The 24,835-nt window shown below is 44.2% G+C and overlaps 1 protein-coding gene across 2 annotated transcripts in view; it reads right to left on the reverse strand.

The window, feature by feature from the left end:
* Positions 1 to 24,835, reverse strand: part of MTSS1 (MTSS I-BAR domain containing 1) — a 431,605-nt gene that overhangs the window by 106,887 nt on the left and 299,883 nt on the right. For both annotated transcript variants that reach the window (XM_029592008.1, XM_029592009.1), the window contains exon 4: positions 5,112 to 5,196. In XM_029592008.1, the coding sequence (XP_029447868.1) occupies positions 5,112 to 5,196 (85 nt within the window). The remainder of the gene's footprint in view (positions 1 to 5,111; positions 5,197 to 24,835) is intronic.

The following is a 24,835-nucleotide window of genomic DNA, read 5'->3' on the forward strand; positions in this document are numbered from 1 at the left end:
AGCAGAATAATGAGAAGTTACAAAAACTAAAGTGTCAAAATTCTACCTAAGACATTAAAGTGTTTGGGGGGGGGGAGAGGTTTAAGAATTAGAGAAAACTACAAAAAAAAAAATAGGGATACTGAAAGCTGTCATATCTAACTTCTTCAGCAGATGAAAACAAATTAAGTGAAGCAGCAGGGCAGTGGCAGCATAAGATCCCGAAAACTCTTTAGGCCTTTCCAGAAAACTATGGAATATAATATTTGTTCAATGCCAAGTGCAATCATGTAACCCATTTATGTGACTACGTTGAACTACTCATCTTCAGAGAAAAGGGCATTCAAAAATAATTACAAAAAATCATTTGATTAGCCCTTGCATGGTTGTCTGCAAGGTGATGCAAACAATACAGTCATTTTCATGCAATCTGGAGCAATCTTCTCTTACATAGACGTTCTATATCAGGGCTTCCCAAACTTTTAGCCAACATGACCCCATTTTCGCTCTTGAAAATTCATATGACCCCCAAAAACGACCAAAACAAATTAGTAAGGATGCAGTCCGCCTCCAATGGTCACTGCACCCTCCCTACACTCCAGCAGATTCTGCCTCTCAACCTCCACCCACACCAGTCTATCCATTCTCTTAATCTCCACCCCTTCTAGAGGGCTTTATCCTCCTCCCCTCCAGCAGAACCCCTTTTTCAACTTCAGCCCCTCTTACATCTCCCAGCTTCTTCAACCTCCCTTCTCACCCTCTCCAGCCATTTTCATATCCCCCTAGCTGCTTCTATCTCGCTCCCAAGTCCTTTTTAACCACCTACTGACCCTCTGCCATCCCCTCTCTCTTGCCCTATCTCCCATTCCCGCCTCAATCTCATCTCCCATTCTCTCTCTCTAATCTCCCAGCCTCATTTCCAGTCCTTCTTTCATCCCCCAAACTCCTCTTCCCCGGTTGATCTTCTGATATTCCTTTTCTCTCATCCTCCCTACCTAACTCCTCTCTAGCTGATTGAACCCTCAAAACTCTCCTGCATCTGATCCATCCCTTCAAGCAGCCCCCTTTCTCCAAACAGCCTCCCTGCCAGGATCAGCAGCAACATTTTCCTTTGGCCCTGGGCCACAGTTGGATGACAACTGATGGGAAAAGAGGGCGGGTGGCTGAAAGGGACAACCTTTTTCTTTTGGGTAAGTTCAGTGGTTGTGCAATGTGGAAAGAGAGGAGCAGTGGCCGTCTCCACTGGCCCATGCACACTCAGTCCTCCCTCATGGCTGCTCCCAAGCCCAATGGTGATCTGCAGGTGGCAGCAGCATTAGTAATGAAAATCAGCACAAGGCCTGAGCCAGTGCAAGTTTACAGGCTCTGATCCCTCCTTGAGCAGGCCTTTCCCATTACCATGGAAACTCCTGGGAGGGTGGGATCACTACAGGGCCTGTTAGTGTGTGCTGGCTCACAGGCCTCATGCTAACTTCCACTATTAATGTTTCTGGCACCTGAAGAGCACTGCTGTTTGAGGAACCTGTGACCCCAGCTGAAGGTTTTGTGACCCCATTTGGGAAGCTCTGTTCTAGAGAGAGATTATGCCAGGAGACGAGACAAAATAGTATTCCCCCCCATTGCTTAACTTCTGGCAGGAGGATTGGGATATGATCTCAAAGGGTACAAAATATTTCTCTTTCAAATGAAACGACTTTTCTGAATGCACTTTGGCCTATTAAGCCATTTTCTTTAAAATGCAGCATGTGGGTGGAGGTTAGGCATTTAGAGAAAAGCTCCTTAAATCAGTCTTTCAAAGGTAAAAATTCATGCTGGAACCATTGCTAGCTTTCCCTTTGTTCAAGATTCTAACAGAGCACCAGCTGACGTTTTCTTTTGTTCCCTGCAGTCTACAAGGTAACTTGGGGTAAGAGAAATGCTTCTTGGTGGCAAACACTGGCATGACCAGAATTTCTCAAGCATCAAGAAGGGAAGGAAGTCGTGAAGTTGGAGGTTGAGAGGGAAAGCAGCAGCTAAGCAGGAGGAGTTAAACATGGGGAAGACAGGGAGAGGACGAGGAAGAGGGTCTGCAGTCACCAGGAGGCTATGTCCTCTAGCTACAGAAAACACCGTGTTACAGAGTCACACACAGAGACGGTTTAAAACCATCACACATCTAGACAAAAGGAAAAGAGAAAACACATCTGTAACAAAAAACTGACGTGCTCCTCATCTCTACATGAGGAAGCACAGATGCTGCCCAGTAGCCCTCCTGCGCTATTTAGGGTTGACAGTAGTTTCCGTTAAAAAATAAATAAGCCCTTCCAAACCTTGCCCGTGGATCCATTCACCTCTTTCTCTGGTTCCAGCCCTGAGTTGAAGGCCTGTGGCAGCACCTGGGTTACAAGGATGCCAGCAAGAGACAGCGAGCAGATATCCACGGCATCTCATTAGCTCTCCCACCCTCCTGCTATCTCCCCAACTTCTCTCCCCCTTGCTCTCTTCTTGTCCTTGTCTTCTCCCTTGCTCTTATGCTTTCCTCCTCCTTTCTTACCCTTTCCAGTTGATTTCATTTTTTTTTTAAAGTGGTATTGTCAAAAGAAATAAGTAACCAAACCAAAATACCCAAGTGTATTGTTTGTATCTCTGGTCCCTTGCAGATAAAACCACCTACTTCACAGAAGCAGAAGCTGCCTCATGATTTACAAGCATTAGAACTGTTTAATAGGTGTGAAGTGTGCCGGATCACGCCAAGAGCCAATATCTGCATAAGCGCCATCAGCCATGTAATGGAAGCCACTCCCTCCTCTTCCTCCACCATCCATTTACTCTGTTGCTTTCCCACGTAAGAAGAGGTATGATGGAGGAAGCAGGAACATTGAGAGTAGAAGGAAAATGCTTCTGGCTGCATCTCCCCAAGGCAGCTCAAGCTGTATCCGAGCAGCAGCTAAACTGAGAGCTCCCAGCCATGTAAAAGGAGGTAAGAGCTGGTGGGATTGCCAGCAATCAGGGTACTGATTTAAAGATACTGCCAGCAACCACCCCCACCTGCCTGAAACAGATCAGGCTCGCTGAATGCTAGCCTGCTGGCAATCTAGTGCTAATTGTAGGGCGGTGTGGGCCCCTGGGCAATTCGGCTGAAGCAGGATGGGGAGGTGCGAGGCTTAGTGGCGAACTGTATCTCATCAGAATTTTAAAAAGTTATTAAAACCTTTTATGATCTCTGGTTTGATCTACCTTCTTCTCTACTCTTTGCTCTTTCTCCTCTTACTTTTCAATGCCTCATTTCTACAGAGCTCTTTCCTGCATCTCTGACTTATTTATACCTTTATAGGCCTTTCCTCCTCTCTCCCTCTCACAGCGCGTTCAGCTGGTCCCTTCCATTCACAGCACAGTCTTCCCCTCCAAATTTCTCTCGGTCCCCAGGCTCAGCCTTTATTTAACATATTTATGAGATGCTTGCCCACTCAAAAGGATCCAAATCAACATAAAACACACGTCCCTCCCTAGCCGGCTTCCTATTTTCTGCTCAACCCTTCCGGCCTGTTTCTCCTCTTCCCCTTGCACCTTCCTGGTTTTACACAGCTTGGGGGAACTTAAGCAGAAGTCATCTCAGCTACGTGGGCCCTCTGCTGCTTCAGGCCCACGAGCAATCCCGAAAGATGCCTGGTGGCAACACAGGGCCCCAAAAAGCCCGGGGCAATCGCCCAGATTCATGCTCTCCCCTCCCTCCCCCCCCATCACCACCGAGGATGGACCTGGCACCACGCATAGCAGATTCCACGAGGGGGGACCTCTCTGCTGCCGATTCTGTCATTTCCAATATTGTAATTCTACAGACACCGAAAGCAGAAATTCCCAGTGAAGTGCAATTGCCAAGGGGAAAAACAGAGAGGATCCTTCATGGTGGGGAAGCGATGTTACAGCCAAAAGCATCATCTCGCAACTGCCGGAGAATGTGGGCAAAAGAGATTTTTGTGGGTTGTGTGTGCCAATACAAAGTGACCTTTTTTCACTTTTAAAAATTTGCTTCAGCTAAGCCTTTAAAATGCCAGCCAGCCTCTTAAAGGAGAGGTTACAAAGGGGAGCAGCGCAGGCGGCGAAGGGAAGAGGCTGAGCAATTGGGAGCGCACGGGCAGCCCAAGAGCAGCAGGACAGAAATCCAGAGAAAAGACACCACCGGTTACGGGGAAGCAGGGATACCTTGAGTAACGTTTCCTGTACAAAATCAAGATCTAAGTAATATGCCCATACAGACCACAGCAGACTACTTGCTTTGCCACTGGGACAGCAGATTTGTTAACAAGCTTGGACCGTGCAGGTAAATACATTTTTAAAACCTCACTTGAGCCTCACTTCTTACAAGGACCTTGACACACTTCCTCCTGAATAATGGACACTGGCATTTCCTGGTTAAAGCATATGCTCTAACCCGTTAAATTATTCGTATCATGTTATATTTATTCTACCTGCCTCTATCTTCCTTCCAGCTTGTCTTTAAGCCTCCAAGTTTTCCATACCTTGTTGATTGTAACTTTGACTTATTCCTTTTCCTTTGTTATCTATTATTTACCAGAATTGTTACCTCAGTTTTACCCTTTGTTAAAATGTAAACCGATCCGATATGGTTATCTACTATGAAGGTCGGTATAGAAAACTGCTAAATAAATAATAAATAAAACGAAGTTACCTGCGGTTTTCAAACCGAAAGTCCAGCGGTAAAATGCATGGACTACAGAGCGACTCACATTCAATACAAAAAAAACCCAGCAAAGTGCAATTCCGTAACGTTGAGCTGGTCAGGAGCCCGGTGACCAGAGCGGAGGAGGGCGTACCAGCTGGGTATCCTGAATCAAGGCCAGGAACCATCGCTCTTGGTCGGTGGAGAGACCCACTTTATCTTTGTACTGGGCGAGTCCAGCAGCAAAGAGGCTGAAACACTCAAGACAAGCTCGGGAAGTCCCAGTACTGCATCTGCGTAAGCAGTTCTGGCAGGTGGCCCAACGTACTTCCATATGTCATGCCACGGCAGAAAAGGGATCCACTCCCCCCCCCCCCCCCCCCCCATGCCCAGTGTGTGGCAGAGGAGGTTAAAGGATGAAACGACCACAGCTTGGGCGGACAACGCAGAAAGAAAAAAAGGCATCACTAACTTTGAAAACTGACGGAGTTTGGCTTCTATGCTTCTGTGTCTCATGCACATCCTGGTTAGTGCCGACCCGACTTCTCTCGTAGCCCCTGCACAAAATGACAGGAAAAAACAAACACATGAAGGTTTAATCGCCACGAGAACAATCTGAAAAGCAACAGTAGGAAAAATTCTAGCAAGCGGCAATTTAATCACACGTTTAAATTTAAAAAAAAAAAAAAAATGTTACCATGCTCTTTGGCTCTGGTTTGTAAGTATTTTTTTTTAATTTTCCCCTCGGAAATCCTCCTGCACCCCTGGGGGCAGCCATGTTTAGGACAGAGCCACGCGTGGACCGAGATCTGATTGCCGGAGGCCGTATGTGTGTGCAGGACCTCAGGTGTGTGACACAGCCCAAGGTGGACAAATAAAATCCAGGGCGCACAATCCTCTTGCCACCATGGCTGCCCGCAGGAGTTTCAAGAAGCCCGCAGGCAAGGACGTGTTTAAACACCACAGCAGAAATTCGTTTCCCTCCTGTGGGAGATCATGAGACGGCGGCACCTAAGTTAAGTTCATTCAGTTGTAATGTTTCAAACTTTGTGTTTTGTAGGTAACCAGATGCTCCCAAATCGGAAGCCGACATGATCAAAGTAACCGTTTCTTTTGCTTTCTCTGAGTGCAGAGGATGATTTGCAGTTTTCGAAAACGGATCCATGTGGCCACAGACGTCAGCACTTCGATCAGCAGCCCATTCAATTATAAACCATAACAAAAGATTTCATCAGGCAGAAAAAAAAATCTTTTCTATCATAGGTCAGTGTTCACCTAATCAGAGGGTTAATTGTGTTAGTCTGGCATAGCAAACTGGATAGTCTATAAGGTGGCACCCACATTCCCCCTCAGTTTAAACCCTGACCACAGCCTTTTACAATACTGGCACGGACAGTTTTAAGAGAGTTTATGAGGCTACGATATTGCCTGCCACCAGAACGGAGCGGCAGCTCCTACCCTTAAGAGAAACATGGGGTAACCTGCATGGAGCGGCAGTTCCTACCCTTAAGAGAAACATGGGGATAACCTGCACGGAGCGGCAGCTCCTACCCTTAAGAGAAACATGGGGTAACCTGCATGGAGCGGCAGTTCCTACCCTTAAGAGAAACATGGGGATAACCTGCACGGAGCGGCAGCTCCTACCCTTAAGAGAAACATGGGGTAACCTGCATGGAGCGGCAGTTCCTACCCTTAAGAGAAACATGGGGATAACCTGCACGGAGCGGCAGTTCCTACCCTTAAGAGAAACATGGGGATAACCTGCATGGAGTGGCAGTTCCTACCCTTAAGAGAAACATGGGGATAACCTGCATGAAGCGGCAGTTACTACCCTTAAGAGAAACATGGGGGTAACCTGCACTCAGCAGCATTAACTACCCTGGGAAGCTTGCTGGGCAGACTAGATGGACCATTTTGATCTTTTTCTGCTGTCATTACTAGGTTACAAACTGTTCCAGGATCTGGAAGAAGAGGGCAGATCACCACGTGCCCCTGTCCCTTGACCTTGCCCAGCTAGCACAGAAATCTTCAAAAACTTTGAACAACAATTTTCCAACCTTTGTGACTGTAGTTTGAATTTATCCTCTCTTTTGCTTGCACTTAGCTTTTTTCTTAATTTCCATTCTTCCTCCTCATTCCTTTTTTTTTTTTCTTTTAGAGCTCAGTGTCTGGCCTTTTTCCTCTACATGCCTCGGTATCTCCTCAGCTCATTATCTTCTCTTCGTCTCCCCCTTCCTGCCACATCCATCTCTCTCATCACCTCTTCTTGCCTCCTTCCCTTGACAACGCCCCCCCCCCCCTTTCTCTTGATTTACCTCCCCTATGAGCCTCAGTCCTCTCTGTTCACACAGCTCCTTTTCCAGTCACCTTCACCTGACCACCTCTGCTCCTCTTATCACAACCCACATCCTCTCTCTCTCAGCCCTCTCTGGGGGTCTCAGCCTGTGTCTACTCTCCCAGCCAGAATTCCTTCTTTCGGCTCCTCTCCCGGACCCTCACAGCAGTATTGACTTTCCCAGCTAGGATCCCCTTTTCAGCCGTCTTCCAGCGGGCTACGATCCAGGGAAATCAGGCTTCAAATCTCACTGCTGCTCCCTTAGGTGAGTTGCCTCGGGTACAAGCTTAGACTGTGCGCCCTCTGGGAACAGGGAAAATACGCCTGAATGTGCTCCGCTGTGAAGTGGCTGAAAAGCGGACTATAAATAAAGCAGCCGCAAATGCAAAATAAGCACTTAGCAATACTATTTAGAGCTGAAGCAGATGGAGCCTTAGTAAGGCCGGGTGCCCTTACTGCACTGTTACCGGGTTTTTTTTTGTGAGCTAAATCATGGAATATAACACCAGTTACAGGATGTGCGGCATCTTTTAGCAAAACACTAGTTTTATTTTTATATTTTCCTTTCTACTTTTATTTTAGCCACTGTTTTTTTCTTCTGTTATTGTGCTAGTTGACTGCTGTACACTCTAAACTCAATTCATTAAAAAAAAAAAACATAAAACAAAAAGCAAAATTTTTCTCTGTTCAGGAAAAGCCCAGAACTGGTATCCTGAGATAAACTATCCTGTGTGCCTAGGCAAGCTGGCTCTTGTGAATCAGAAAGACAAATAAGCGTCCATAGTTTTATCTAACACACACCTTCCTTTTCCTAGACCACTGTCAATGAAAGAAAGTTCAAAGCAACCACACAATGTGACTAAACTCCCAGGGGCGTGCACCACCCATCGACTACAGCACCTTTGCAACTGCTCAGCATCTCCCGCTGTGGGGGTCTGCCTAGTGAACGCAATTTACTAATGCACACAAGCTTCTTCAGTCCTTTGCATAATCAGTAGATGGCACTGCTCACACACATCACTCAGCTTGAAGGCAACCAGAATAAATCAAAACCCCATTTCATGAAGTTTTTAGATTTGCAGAAGGTTATTCAGTGTTGCTTCCAGGATACACACAATGACAGACTAGCTCTTTCTAGAGTCTGGGACCTCAGTGAGAGAAACCAAGTTATGTTTGAAACTTCAGGCCATTCCTGATCACTACGGACATGAGGAAGACATTATTTAGGCCTCCTCTCACCCCTTGTTGCAAATGTCATGTCTCCTTGAAACAGGACAATATTTTCTGTCACCCTTGGTCACAGGACAACAGGGGCCCAGTCAGCAAGTTACCATCAGTCAGGGCTCTTGTACTTCCTTGGTCGTCAAAATCTGTCACCCAAGCAGTCAAAAAAAAAATCACAGAGTAAGGCGAAGGTGAGTAGGGAGAGAGAACAAAAAAAGGACCAAAACAGGTATCAAAAAACATAAGACACAGTGCATTTCATCCGAGAAAAACTCCCAAGATGACCACGCATGGTGCTATCTGTATGCTTCTCATCATGGCCGTCTTCAACGAGTAGAACTAGTCCAAAGCAAATATAGTTTTATCCCTTGTGAGGAGAAGGTCAAGCCTCGCTTTGTACTTTTAGGATTCCTAAATAAAGTACAGCCTGATACTCACTACAACCAATAATCAATTTCTATAATGCTACCACAGATGCACTGCACAGATTCACAAGAGACCGTCCCTATTCCATGGAGCTTGCAGTCTAACCAAGACACACAAATAAGAGGTATCAGGAAATGTATTTGTTATAGAAAACATGGATTAAAATCAACAAGACTACGATCAGGGAGAGCCAGGATTTAAGATTCAAAAGCAGCTCCAAAAAAAGGGAGTTTACAGGCAGGATTTGAACAGTGCCAGAGAGGGGACTTGATGCACTACCTAAGGAAGGCAAGAGTTAGCAATGAAGGAGAAGGGCACAGATAGCAGCATCCTGTCCGATAAGCAGAGTTCATAAGGAGTGGTGCAGGAGGCGGCTTATTTAATTGATTTATATTCTGCTTTTCAGGCTCTTCAAAATGGATGAGAGGAGAGGTAGAGGTAGTAATGAAGACCCGCACAGTGAATGCACTTGTAGGTGGAGTAGGAGACGCTGGTAGGTTTTGTCTACCCTTCTACTTTATTTTTTGGTGTTTTTTTTAACTCAATTTTTATTTAAGGAGGCTGACAATTTTCTATTTTGCCTCTCTCTCCTGACTGCTTTGCAGCTACTTACATAGAAAATCCAGATGAAGGTAAAATCCATCCCCAATGTAAATCTGTAGCAAATCTGTAAGTGAAAGCCTTACAAATGCTAAACAGGACAATCTGCGGACATCTCTGGAGCAGCACTTTTCCCCCGAGAGTCTAATCACGTCACCCCACCCATCAATTCGTTTTTAGCTCAAGAATAGTGTACAATTGTCCTCAAAATAGTTACTGCTGTAACCATAAGAACGTCTGTTGGCAAACTGATCCATAGTTGCACAGAAATATCCCTATTTAAATATACTGCACCCCCCGTGCACTTTCCTACACTCGTCAGCTACTTCTGACACTTCTCTGTTCATTTAGCCATAATTACCAAACTCCTCTGAAGTGAATCTTGCAGCACATAACATTAAACTACATTCAGTCTAAAGTGCAAAAACAACATAGTAACGATGGCAGAAAAGGACCCATCCAGTCTGCCCAGCAAGCTTCTTATGGTAGAATCTGCTGCTTCACGCAGGATGTCCCCATGTTTCTCTTAAGGGCAATAACAGCCGCTCCGAGCAGTTACCCCCATGCCTTATGATAAGGGAAGTGAGGAGACTTCTTGATAATTCAGACAATGCTGCTTGACGTTCTTTGCTTTGGGACTTGGCCGTAGAAGCCATCCTGTGCTTCTTCCCTTTAAACTAATATTTAGATTTTCTTTTAGGTCTCCAATAAAACATACATAGGACCTCTCTTGCCACCTTATTCCAAATTGAATATATGCCAATAATTATGCCCTGCCAGTGCTGCTCCAACATATATATATATATATATATATATATCATAATTTGAAAATCAGAATTTTATAATGTATTATGCCACAAGATTATTTTTCTATCAAAATTCAATTAAACTATCTGAGTCTTAATTCCCATATTAAATTTACTACCACCATTCTCAAAATGAAAAAGGTTGGTTTCACTCAAACTCATGTGTAGGCCTCTTTTTCAGTCCATATTAATATTTATGATGCTTTGACATAAATCACAAGACCCAACATAAAATTAACCATTTGTTCATTCAGATAGCCAGGAACTGAATGCGAGGACATCCTTTTCCTATCTTTATTTGTTAGAAGGTATTAAGAAGCAAAGACTATCATACTGACTCAAAAGGGAAAACTGAGCTTGGTGGAGAGAAAAAACAGTGACCTTCAGAAACAATACAACCCTCAGTGTTCAGTAAACACAATCTTTTCCTGGCCTCTCTCACATGGCCAACGAAAACATGGTTAATATTTCCCAACAGAGCACTGGTCCATATCTGGTCCAAGGAGCCATTATACATGTTTTCACTATGTAAAGATATCAACTCCAGGCCTCCCAGTTGATTGCACAAAGCAATAACCATCATGTTATTAGAACATAAGAAATGCTATACTGTGTCAGACCAATGGTCTTCGAGCCTCTGACAGTGGCTATACAAGTTACTTGGAAGCACCACCCAACAGGTCCTAATGGGGCGGTCCAATCCTCCATGATCATTCCCAGCAGTAAGCAATGGCATTCCCCAAGCCTACTTGACCAATAATTGTCAATGGACCTGTTCTCCAGAGACAGAAAGCTAGAAAATAAGAGCAGATAAAGACCATATGGCCCATTCAGTCTGCCCATCCACATCTTCTATTCAGCTTTATAGTCCCGAGTCCAAACCTTTTTTCAACCTAACTATGTACATCCTCTGGCAACAAATTCCACAATTCAACAGTGTATTAATGGAAAAAAATATTCTTAAATCTGCCACCATTTAGTTTCATGGAGTGTCCCTCCTATTTACTTAATGGTGGGGGTGGAAGGGAAATAGAACCAAAGGTTACTAAGAGGCAAGAGAAACATAAGTATGAGAGGAAAAAAAAAAAGGGCGAAACTTGCTGGGCAAACTGGATAGACCGTTTGGTCTTCTTCTGCCGTCATTTCTATGTTACTTGTTCTATACCAGTCATGATTTAATAAACCTCTATTATATCTTTACTTCACTCTAGATGGAAGCACCATCATCCCTTTCCCAAGGCAACCCAAAGCGCATCCTTTTTCCATACCCCTTGCCTGTTATTCTTGTATAAATAGTTTTGCTAGTAACATCTTCATTCCCTCTCGTTTCAATTACATCTCACACTTGCACTCTACACACTTTCTACACATATGCCCATACTTTTTTCACATATCAAATTGTTACAACAGATAGCATACATCTATGAGACTATGCCTCTCTGGGATATCATATGATTCAGAATAATGTCATGTTGGGCGGCAACAGTATCAAATATGACTCACCCACATCATTGCATAGCATAAGTACCTCTATCACAGTCTTTTCTGTTTCACAAATTTATCACGATCATCATTTGTACCTCTATACGCACACAGCATCTGGTGATAGATGCGGTGGTCAAGTTTTCTGGGTGATGTCATGATGTCCATATATGAAGGCATAGTCCACTGTAAGAATATTATGTAGCATAGCAATTAGGGATGTGAATCGTTTTAGGACGATTAAAATTATCGTCCGATAATTTTAATATCGTCTTAAACCGTTATGGAACACAATACAATAGAGATTCTAACGATTTATCGTTATAAATCGTTAGAATCGTGAGCCGGCACACTAAAACCCCCTAAAACCCACCCCCGACCCTTTAAATTAAATCCCCCACCCTCCCGAACCCCCCCCCAAATGACTTAAATAACCTGCGGGTCCAGCGGCGGTCCGGAACGGCAGCGGTCCGGAACGGGCTCCTGCTACTGAATCTTGTTGTCTTCGGCCGGCGCCATTTTCCAAAATGGCGCCGAAAAATGGCGGCGGCCATAGACGAACACGATTGGACGGCAGGAGGTCCTTCCGGACCCCCGCTGGACTTTTGGCAAGTCTTGTGGGGGTCAGGAGGCCCCCCCCAAGCTGGCCAAAAGTTCCTGGAGGTCCAGCGGGGGTCAGGGAGCGATTTCCCGCCGCGAATCGTTTTCGTACGGAAAATGGCGCCGGCAGGAGATCGACTGCAGGAGGTCGTTCAGCGAGGGTTCCGGCGCCTCGCTGAACGACCTCCTGCAGTCGATCTCCTGCCGGCGCCATTTTCCGTACGAAAACGATTCGCGGCGGGAAATCGCTCCCTGACCCCCGCTGGACCTCCAGGAACTTTTGGCCAGCTTGGGGGGGGCCTCCTGACCCCCACAAGACTTGCCAAAAGTCCAGCGGGGGTCCGGAAGGACCTCCTGCCGTCCAATCGTGTTCGTCTATGGCCGCCGCCATTTTTCGGCACCATTTTGGAAAATGGCGCCGGCCGAAGACAACAAGATTCAGTAGCAGGAGCCCGTTCCGGACCGCTGCCGTTCCGGACCGCCGCTGGACCCGCAGGTTAATTAAGTCATTTGGGGGGGGGGGTTCGGGAGGGTGGGGGATTTAATTTAAAGGGTCGGGGGTGGGTTTTAGGGGGTTTTAATGTGCCGGTTTTGCGATTTTACGTTTTTTCGATTTTTTACGATTTTTCACGATATTTTACCCCCCCAAACGGCAACAATACGATTCCCTCCCCCTCCCAGCCGAAATCGATCGTTAAGACGATCGAGGACACGATTCACATCTCTAATAGCAATTCTTGGGATGGCATTCTGCTGGAATCACGTGAGTGAAAGCCTTGTATTTAGAATTGTGAGGAAAGTATGTTATGCCATTCTTTTTGTGTCTGCAGGTGATTACTTGGACTGTTAGTTCCATCCTTGCACCCATGTGCTATGTCAAATGAATGCTACACTAGTGACCTAATCACCAAGGCAGTTATTAAGCACATGTTCAACCTTAACACGTTTTCACTTTGTGCATTGCACTAGAGACCTTATATACCTGACTCCAGTCAAAAGTGTGCAAAGTATCATGGGATTCTGTCTATAATGTATATGTTCGTCTACCTTGTTCAGATGAAGAGGCTAAAATACAGAAATGCCAGGAAGCAAAAGAGGTGCAGGAAACCTCAGGCACTGTAGGAACAACTCAGAGCTGAGATTTTGAGTTACTATTTCAGCCAAGTCCTAGCAGGTAGTCATGAAATTATGTAGAAGTCCTATTCTTAGATATGATGTGAAATAGAGCATGCGTTTTTGTGTCGCAGTTGTCCTGTATATAATAGCCTTCACCTACCTCCTGAAATGTACAACACAGAAGCATAAAGGTGATTTTTTATACAAAGTAAATTATCTCTTTCCCAATCCTCCTACCCTTCTTGTGCTAAGTTGTTCTATATACTGCCAATCTGAAAAGTCAGAATATCTTATCCTAGGAGAGGAGAAGTGGAGCATGAAGTTTCCTTCTACAATGTTAAGTTTTTCTCTTCTGCTTATGTCCTCCCCAGACAAATATGGTGCAGTCCTTGACATATTATCCTACAATATTTATTTAAAATTATTTATTAACTGTTTCCTCCGGCTCCAATTGGAGTTGTCCAAAGAATACAACCTCCAATAAAATCAGACTGCCCAAAACTTCAAGTAACAGAATTGCCCATCTTTACACATTTACATTTATTAAAATTTATCGCTTAACATTTATGGCCTAAGCGATGCACAAAATAAAATACTCAAATTATCGATGTGTTGTACAAAAGCAAATTCATACAAATTACAATAATATACAGCACCAAAAAGTATAAGACAAATTCACTCTGGTCTTCACAGCTCACTAATAAACTGCATCCAGAATCTACACGTTTCACGCCTAAAAAGGAAGCGTCATTGTCATACTGTACCTACTAAACTTAAGCATCAGTATCTGCAAACCTAACAATACACTTGCTTAAATAGGAAGATTTTCAAAGATGATCTACACGTCTTGATGCAGTCACAACCTCAATTCCACTGGAAGAATTCCAAAAAACGAGGGTTGCTATAAACTATAGAAAAGGCAGATTCTCTAGTAACTGCAAGACTAGCAGCTCTAACTGAGGAAACATCAAGCATGCCAACTGGGAGGACCTTAACAAGGAGGAAGGCTGATATAGTTTAAGGAGGGCATTATCCCATGGACAAGAACTTGAATTAACTAACAAACACAATCATTCCGATTTTATACACTATCCGATGTTGCATAGTGAGTCAATGAAGACCCATAAGGGTAGGTATAATGTGTTGATTGCATTTGATTCCAGAAATAAAGCATGTAGTGGCATACAACAGAAGCTGAAGAGATTGCAAAGATACCTTAGGAAGACCTAAGTAAAGACTATTGCAATAGTCAAAGAAGGGAAAAAAATGGAGACTTGCACAACTGTATGAGAATCACCATCATGCAAGCGGTGTTTTAAGCCCACAACCATACACAATTTGTAAAAACCTGTTTTATAGACTGTACGAAATGTAATATTTGTAAGGTTGTCAAGGAACCCAAGTCAGGCTGTAGCATATGTCCAGGAAGGCTACATAGTGTTCATGCTATGAGACCTAAAGTTCTGATGAGACGGAGATAAAAAAAAAAAGCATGTTAGCAGAGCCTATGGTGGTTCCATGAGTGCTAAATGAGTCTGCGATAGAATCAAGGGTGTCTTCCTGACTGAGCAGAAGATTATCATGAAGGTGTTGAAGGCACAAGCACAGAGTCAGAAAACTAAATACATTAAGATATTTGCAATGCCCATGTTACAATACAAGACATTTAAATTAAGTTGTTGCTTATGAAGGGAATGTTACCTGACGTGCAGTGCTACTGATTTCTGTCTCTCAGAATATGGCGGCAGATAAGGACCATCTCATTTGCCCAATTTACTTCCTTGTATAATGCTTCTATAAGCTGATCTCTGGCATTCCTTTCAGTTTTCATCTCTCTTATTTCGCCTTTTCCCCACTGAATCCCTTACAATGTGGTAACAAATGAGGGCAAGCTCCTTGGGCTACTGGCCCCTCACTTCATGGCAACATCACAACATGCATTCCCGCCACCCAATTCCAGCCAAAAAGAGACACTGCACATCTGGAAAGGGATAGAGGGTCATATATTGTAATAAATCTGATCATGTATTTATGTGATTTCATGCACAGACTGATCTAAAAGACATGAAAAGAATGTTTACTCAACTTTTCAAAAAAATGCAGGGCCCCAGATGCTTATTTTAAACCTAAGATCCAATGTCAGCAAATAACTTAGCTGCACATTTTTCTAGGTACCAGATTCGAGGATGGGGGGACGGGACCTATATAAAATATCAAATCCTCTGCTGTGACAAAACAGGTCCACAGAGGATTCTACTTGCTAATTTTGCAATGACACTTTCCACACTTATATCTGTAAGCAGTCATGGCTGCAAAATTATGTTTTGGGGTTTGTGTGTTTGGTTTTTTTTTTCCCCTGGTACTGTGAAATATCTCACTTTCTACTTAAAAAAAAATTATCTTAATTTCCCTCTCAATTTCTCCAAATAAAATTCCAGCATAAGGTCTTCCAAGAGTGAAGTTAAAATACTGTTTCATTGTCACGGTTCTCACACATAAAACGACTATCGTTCACAGTACAATCCCACTTATTCAGAGCCCAAGAGGAAAATAATCCTGATTATACTGGTTCTTGAATACAGTGAAACCCTACTCATAAGGGAGCCTCTGTCCGAGCCCATGCCAGTCAATACCATGGAGGTTTCTGTTCTGACTGAATAATGATTATGTGCCAGTGAAACGATCAGTTGATGAAACGTGTAGCTGTATGATTGCCAGACGAACTTTTAAGACACAAAGCTGCGGGTCACAATCAGCCTCTTTTCTCCTCTTGCTTCCTTTTCCATTATTGCTCAGTGGTCTAGGGAAAAGCAACTGGAAAAGTGCCAGCAAGGAAATGGCTTTTAAAGACCCCAATATTAACCAATTCCCTTTCATATTCGAAGGGTAACATCCAGTCATAATAACCTGACCTATAACCCCATTCCTTAAAAAAAAAAAAAAAATTGGTTATAGCCCAGGGAAAGACAGTTCATGGTTGACATACTGTACATTTCTGTGCATTCAAGTGGACTAACAGGGCAACCACAGTACTTTACACATTAGATCTATCAGGAGGCAGGAAAGGGGCTTGAAAGACTAATTTTAGAGAGCTCCTCTCTTTGTTCGGAATCACAGATTAACAGGAGCACTGGCCCTTACAATGACAAACTGATGATGGTGGTAGAATCCCAGACCGAGAAGTTGTAAGTTTCACAGCTTTATGCACTAGTACTTACTACTATTCTTTATTATTTGGCACTCACATTTACTGAGATTACAATTCATAGGTACCGTTTCAGGTGATTTGCTGGCTCACCTGCTCGAGTCCAACAGAGAATACTTAATTTAATTTACTTGTAAGGGAATATTAGCAGCTGAAATACTTGAAAGGTTCTCTGCCTTCCTCTCTGAAAAGGGCTGAATTTAATGGACTGATGTCTTCTTTCAGCCAAGTTAACTATATAGCATGTGGTTCCACTGGCAGCCCTACTAATGATGATGTGGTACGAGCGATTAATAAAAACTCACCGACAGGAAGAGCTTGGAGGTTGGAAGAGAAAGATTCTGCATTCTGCTTAGAGCTGATACTACAATACTCAAGATTTTGTCACATTTCTTTATAGGGTACCAGGGATAATTTCAAATGCCTAAGTACTACTTTTAAGCTAACAACACAACAAAAAAACGTCTTGACAAAGTTCTACTGTTTATTCTGGGCAGGGGAAGAAGAGCACGCTGGCAGGGATGGAGGTTGGGAGGAACTGGCGGAAAAACTAATAGCCGATGACTTCATGTCACATAGACAAGATAACTGTGCTAATAAAATAAATAAATGTTAAAGGGCGCACAAAGATAAAACAAAATATATTAAAGCCACTATAAACTTTCCACATCTACCAATATTTACAGCTATTTGTTCACTTTATTAACCGCTTTACCAAAGATGCCCAAAGCAGATTTGAAAACATGAACTACAAAATACTAAACAAAAAAAATCTACAACACGTTAACACATCAAAATTATCACAACACAAATCCTACACTTGGCATAACAACATACCAAAAATGTACAAAACAACAAAAACCTGAACAAGTAGTAAATTCTGAAACAAGTGGAACCGGGAGCCATGAAGCCCCGGGATAGATACTTAGGGGAGGATCCATGCAGTACAACCCCTCCCCCATTGAGGGTGCTGGGATGGACATTCCCCTCCTGGGAGGTTATACAGCAGCGCAGAATAACTTGCAGTTCCGGAGGAAGGTTGTAGAACTTTGCCTCATTGGTGTTTCTGGCCTACCTGGGCTCTATCCTGCCTGGGCTTCAGGGAAGGTTGTGGCTCCACTGCTGTAGTCTTCTCACAAGGTGCAGAGTGGTTGTCCGATTATTTTGGAATTTTACATGGTAGGAGCCTTTATGGACCCTGGGAACAGGAATCCTCTGTGTTTGGGACGCCCAGGGATAGAGAAAACCTGCCCACCGAGGTGGTGACGCACTGCAAGGATCCAGTGTTAGTATTGGGGGGGGGGGGGGAGACACAAAAAAGACTTTTGGTTAATTACCCCAACAGGAAGAATTTTGCCCTCCTTCTTGCTTGGAGTGGAGAAACAGTCAAAGCTGGACACCAGATCCCACCCAATTGGGATCTCCACAGGAAAAGATTAGGGAAAAGATCAAGAGTAAAGATCCTGCAGATCTACTAACTGTAAGACTATCTACAGTACTGCAGCATTACTTTATGTACCTGGAACAGCATCATTTATTAGTTTCACACCCAGCTCTTCGCTATGTGCTTCCCTGTATGAACCATGTTTACTCCACACTAACTTAGAGCAAAATCAAAGCCATGAAGTCAAAGGAATTATCTGTAGATCTCTGGGACAGGATTGTGTCGAGGCACAGATGAGAGAAAGGGTATAAAAAAATGGCTGCAGCATTGAAGGTCCCGAAGAACACAGTGGCCTCCATCATTCTTAAAATGGAAGAAGTCTGGAACCACCAGGACTCTTCCTAAGGCTGGCCACCTGCCCACAATGAGCAATTGGGGGAGAAAAGTCTTGGTCAGGAAGGTGATCAAGAACACGATGGTCACTCTGACAGAACTCCAGAGTTCTGCTGTGGAGATGGGAGAACCTTCCAGAAGGCCAACCATCTCTGCAACACTCCACCAGTCAGGCCTTTATGGTAGAGTGGCTCGACATGAACCAATCCTCAGTAAAAGGCACATGACAGACTGCTTAGAGTTTGCCAAAAGGCACTTAAAGGACTCTCAGAGCATGAGAAACAAGATTTTCTGGTCTGATGAAACCAAGATTGAACTCTTTGGCCTGAAAACCAAGGGTCATGTCTGGACGACACCAGGCAGTGCTCATCACCTAGCAAATACTATCCCTATGGTGAAGCATGGTGGTGGCAGAGTCAAGCTGTGGGGATGTCTTTCAGCTGCAGAAACTGGGAGACTAGTTAGGATCAAGGGAAAGATGAATGGAGAAAAGTACAGAGAAATCCTTGATGAAAACCTGCTCCAGAGTGCTCTGGACCTCAGACTGGGGTGACTATTTGCCTTCCAACAGGACAACAACCCTAAGCACAGGAGTGACTTCAGGACAAGTCTGTGAATGTCCTTGGGTGGCCCAGCCAGAGCCCGGACTGAACCCGATCAAACATCTCTGGAGAGACCTGAAAATAGCTGCGCTTTGACGCTCCCCATCCAACCTGATGGAGCTTGAGAAGATCTGCAGAGAAGAATGGGAGAAAAATCCTCAAATCCAGGTCCTCCAAGGTTGTAGCATCACACCCAAGGAGACTTGAGGCTGTAATCACTGCAAAAGGTGCCTCAAAGTACTGAGTAAAGGGTCTGAATACTTACGTAAATGTGATATTTCATTTTAATTAATTTGCACAAATTTCTACAAACCTGATCTCATTTTGTCATTATGGGATATTGTGTATAGATTGAGTAGGTAAAAAAAATATATATATATTAACCATTTTAGAATGAGGCTGTAAAGTAATGTGGAAAACATGATTGGGTCTGAATACTTTCCGTATGCACCGCACATAGAGGACACCCATCCGGCGTCTTCAACCCCTGGGAAGAGAGAGGATTTACCCTCTGTGCATGGACAGGATTTTGGCCATCTTTGGAAGGGGTATTCCCAATCACCTTAGGGTTATCCTGCCTACTGAGATCACCACTTTAACTAGTCCAGGAAGGTGGATGGATCCCTTGGCCTTGCCTGTTTGAAAGATTCATGCACAGATAGAGATTAAAGACTGTAACCAAAGAAGGAAAGTCTATGGTGCTGGATTCATATTTATTGTACCATTATTCACCTGACCTCTGATCAGTATAAGTTTTATTTAGATACTAACCCAGGCATCCTGCGTGATTCTTGCCACATAGCACACAGTAAAGAGATTACCCCTCTCCCAGGGAAATTTCAGTAATGGAGGAAGTCACCCCTGCACTGAGCTTTGAAAGTAAAACCTTTCCTCCCCAACCAAAAGGATTCACACTCTGGGGAAAGGGGCATAAAGAAGAGCAAGCCAGGGTCCCTGCCCCAAAGAGTATACACATTATACTCTTTGGGGCAGGACAGGAACACTGGGATGGGGGTTACACAAGAAATACAATTCAGACTAAAAATATCTATCATGCACAGCTCTAGAGGTAACTGCTTTCCAATTCTTTACCTAAACGCCAAGATAAAAAAAAAGGAGCCATTCACCAATTTTCTGAAAATAGCACAATCTGCTGCCTCCCAAATCAAACCTGCAAGTGAATTTCACAAACTAGGGACAACACATAAGAAGGACCTCCAATCTATTCCCACTAATTTAACTTCTCTCGGGGAGGGGGATCTGTAAAAGGTCCTCCCCCTGTTGTAGGGGCTTCCTCAAACACTGCACACTTATTATTTAGCAGTCTGAAAACCAGAAACGGAATCTTGAATTGACGCCAAAGCACAACTGACAATCAAGGCACTCATTTCAAAGTCAGGGAAACATGGTGCAATGGATGTAAATTTAACAATAATTAGGACGCTAAATTTTGAGTTCTTGGTTATTTCTGCATTTTCTTTTTGAGCAAACCCACCAACAGTTACTGTAATCCAGCCTATTGTTCACTAGCGCATGGATAAGCATTTTTCCCCAAAATGGCTTCAATTGTTTTAACTGGCAAAATTGGAGGAAATAAGGCTTGACTACTGACGCAATCTGGGGTCCAGGGTCAATTCTGAACCAACTGGGACTTTTGAGATCTGTACCCAGGTGCTAACCTCCAGCCTCAGTTTCTCTAAAATTAAGACTGATATCATGGCCATAATGGATGGTTTCCGGATATGAATGTTACAAGGAAAAGACCATGTTAAAAGAGCAAACACCAAAACTATTGCCTGGAGCTTTAGTTGTCACAAGAAACATTCAAGGATGGAAAGATGTATTTTGCTGAGCTCAGCTGTCCATTTGCAGTACAGTATGTGTACGTTAATGGCCACAAGGTCGACAGCCTGAGCAGTCAGCAACATGTCACCTAATCTGGTTTATGATAAACCTGATTTGTGTTGGCAACAGCAATCATTGGCTAACCTGGAAATACTGGGGCAGCCACTCCTGGCCACTTGCATAAATGTTATTTGTGAAATTCTCCTCTTTCAGGGGATGCAGGATAGTAAAGCTTTGGGCAACCCATGGGTCATTTCTACTTTGCACATGTGAACTACACCTTGTAGGCTCTCTGCACTTGTTTTGCCTGAACTATATATAAGACCCTGACAGCACTGATTGCAGCTAAGTCCCTAATATCAGGCATGTGCCACAACTTCAAAGTACTACATTTTTTCAATTGCTGATGGGATTTAAAGGATAGAGTTAGACCAGTGGGCTACAAAAACATCAGGCCAGCGTAGCCATGTCTCACAGTACTGCCTCTCTCAAAACTGATCTTCTGTTACTGATCACATTTGCTATATAAAAAAGTAAACATTTCTTCCATGTTTCCTATCAATCCTATTTCATTTCTGGTTGGACCACAATTTTTGATCATTTCGGATACTGCAGCTGAAGTGCACCCAGGGGATTATGCCCTTATATTTTCTTTTTTTTTTTTTGCAAAATAATTTTTATTGGGTCAAGAGCAGTGAACGCCCAGAAAAATATACAGCACCCAACCCATCAGTAAGGCCCAAATACAGAGTAACAGACATGGGGCCCTTATATTTTCTAAGGACCCTTTATTTTTTTAAATAAGGAGAGTATATACTGCCATCAATGCAGTGATGAAGCTATGCCACCACTACTGCGGCAGTACGCATCCTTCATCCTGAACCTGATGGGTGGGATGAATGGGAATGCATGCACAAGTGTCTTTCAGATGCAGCCCACACAATGAAATGAAAGGGAGAACTGTCTGCTGGGAATTCTTCCTGAATCTCAGTCTTCACAAGTCCAGGATAGGCCTCAATCCCCATGATTTCTTGGGTATTAAGAAGTATCAGGAAAAGAATCCTTGACCACACTCCTGGGAAGGTACACATTTAACTGCCTTTCTGAAAGGAACTGACTCCACTTCCAGCTGCAGCTGGGCAGATGGAAATCTACTGGGTCAGAGGAGGGTAACAATATTCAGGATCCACCCTTCATGATCTGGAGCCACTCTAGAATGATGGACTGAACCCTTTGCCCAACTGCAATTGGCAGCAAGACAGGTCTCAAAGATGTCAAAAATTGGTGCCCAGCTTAGGATCTATCTGCTGTTGAGCCTTGGTCCGACACCATTCCCTCTACTGAAAGAGTAGTCAGCTGCTCCTGTTGGAGCATGGGAGGTTGATGGTATTGAAAAGAGCAGAAGGGATGTCTTTGGAAGAATAGACATTTGTAAGAGAAATACTGGTGTCAGGCAGAAGCCAGTTGGTCTCCTACTGCAGCTGATAACTGTAGTATGGACTGATGCTACTTAAATCGGAGCCACTTTCTCTTGAACTTTGTCACTAAATTGTCCTCTGTCTGTGAGATGATTGTGTACATCCTTTCTGAAGCTACTCACCTGTAATCTCATGAGCCTTTGGGATGCTAAGGAAGCAGCTGAAGTCCTGGCTGCAATATCAAAAGCTTTGTACATGGAACAGATAAGATGCTTCTTACATTCTTCCACACCTCTCTAGTGCTTGATGGAAGTCAGTCTGTTCTGGGTCTGATTATTCTGCAGAGTATTTTAGCTTCCAGACATATTTGTGCAAATATTGAACCATACAGAGCTAGAACAATCCACGCACTCAGCCTGGAATTCTGGAAGATCTTCTTCCCAAACATTCAATACCTTCATGTCCTGTAGGAGGAGATCCCCTCCAGAGGGGAGGTATGCTGCAGCAAATCTGGTAGGGGGATCAGATGGAATCCTTTTCATTGCCTGACCACAGGGGAACACTAAACCATGATTCTGATGATAAAGGTGGTGATTGAGGCAGAGACCTCCACTGGTCCAGAGGGGAAACAGGTCAGACAGAACTCACTCTCTCACCCTCCAACCGGTGTAAGTTCTCCCCTGGAGGTGGAGATTCCACCACCTCATGATGAAGACTTACTCCTAATGCTGGAAGCACATGCAGTGAAGTATGCTTGGAGATACTTCCTCCATCATGAAAACGTATACTCTGTGGTTCTAGGATGTTTCAATTATTTATTTATTTATTTTAGGAAAACCAAAGGGGCCAAGGGGGTGTCGAATTATCAGAAATTGATATGCACAAGATAGGAAAAGGCTTCCAAACATTATCCAAGTGCTTGGATATCCCAGTGAGCACTGCTGGATCAACTATGAGGAAACTGAAGCTGCTCCCACCCAGAAACTACCTAGATAAAGCCGTCCCTCAACATCAGAGCAGGGAGACTTAAGAAGGAAGCCACAGAGGGGCCAATAATCACTCTGAATGAGCTACAAAGTTCAGTGGCTGAGAGTGGGGTGGAGTTGCACCAGTCAACCATATCAAGAGCTCTGCATACAAATGGCCTGCATGGTGGCTAGAAAGAAGCCATTACTGAAGAAAAACCATATCAAAGCACGAATGGACTAACACAGAAAGCATCAGTGTGACCCAGCTAAAATGTGGGATAAGGTTTTGTGGTCAGATGAGACAAATATGGAGCTTTTTGGCCAAAATTCAAACCACTGTGAGTGGTGCAAACCTAACACTGCCCATTCCTCAGCAAAAACCATCCCAACAGTCAAGTATGCTGGGGTGGAAGCATCATGTGGGCAACTTGTTAAAATTAAAGAATGGTAATGGTGCAACATTGAGAAATTACTACTTACTTGTCTTTTCTTTAGGACAGTCAGATGAATCCAGAACAAGTGGGTTATGCACCCCCACTAGCAGATGGAGATGGAGCAAACTGATGTTACAGTATATATATTCCCCTGCAGTGACATCAGCCTGCCAGTATTCTTCGTCTCCAGCAGAAGGTGGACATGATCTCCCTACTGGGGATTCCTTCATTTGGAAAAAGGAGAAATAAGGAAAATAAATTTGCCCTGCTCTTAGGTGCTGATACCAAAATAGTTCCTCTCCCAGTTGAGAATTCTTGAGGTGATTTCGGTAGTCCCTCAGATGAGTGCCTTGGTCCGATAACTGGTTTACAGCAAGCTGGACTTAGCTGCTTAAGCGGCTGAAAGGCAGCGGGTGTAGGAAGCCGAATATGGTGGTGAAGGCATATGCCCTCCCACTACCCCATCCCAGCAGCCGGAGCCCATCTTTTCCCAGTCTCTGTGCTCTGCACGCTGTTCAGACGTTCTTCCCGCTCTGTGAGAGGTTGAGGGACGAGGGCAGCCTGGCGGGTTGAGTGGCCCCTTTAGGTTAGGCCCCACTCTGAGGCTTTTTTGCTGCATGCTGCGAGGTAGGCCGCAAGGGCTTTCACCTGCTTTTCTTAGGCTGCCCTCTACAACATTTTCAGTTCAGCATGTGCATCTAGCTGTGCGTCCAGGTTGTACATCACGTTTTTGGACGCCTAGTTGGGCCTGGTATTCCATGTGTCTAAGTAAAACGGCGCCTTAAGTGGTTGCACGCTTGCCTGTGTGCCCGAGTTTCTTTGAGCGCTTAAGTTGGAATGCCTGTTTTTTTTTGTCACTTAGGCTTGGGATGCCTGGGTGAGAGATGCCCAAGTCTTGGACTCCCAATTTTTGGTCACCTAGTATTTTTGGACATACAAAAAACCCCCAAAACAAAAACAAAACAGCTAAACGCACCTCTCCAGTCGCCGCTTCAGCGCACTGTCTGCCACAATGGCGCCTAAACCTAAGCGTCTTTCTCTATGCACTGCCCGTCTTATTCAATCTTCTCAGCCAGGAGTGCCCACTAACTTGTGCCAGAGCTGTTTGGAGGCTCAGGGTGAATTGCCTCCTGATTTCGCTAAGTCTGGTTCTTCCCAGCCAGATATAAGCCTGGGTAGAGAAGGCTCAGGTGGGGCGCCTTATTTTGGAACTCCCCCAACTGGTTCCATAGCAGGAGATGGTAGCTCAGTAGGCTCGTCCCAAGTACCTCCTGGATTGGATGCTTCTACCTTTTCTTGGGTAGAGTTTTTTCAGGGCTTGCAATCCTTTCTCCAGGCACAATCTTCAAGCTCGCTAA

The sequence above is a fragment of the Rhinatrema bivittatum genome, chromosome 2, assembly GCF_901001135.1.
Source record: "Rhinatrema bivittatum chromosome 2, aRhiBiv1.1, whole genome shotgun sequence".
In the NCBI taxonomy this organism is placed as follows: Eukaryota; Metazoa; Chordata; class Amphibia; order Gymnophiona; family Rhinatrematidae; genus Rhinatrema; species Rhinatrema bivittatum.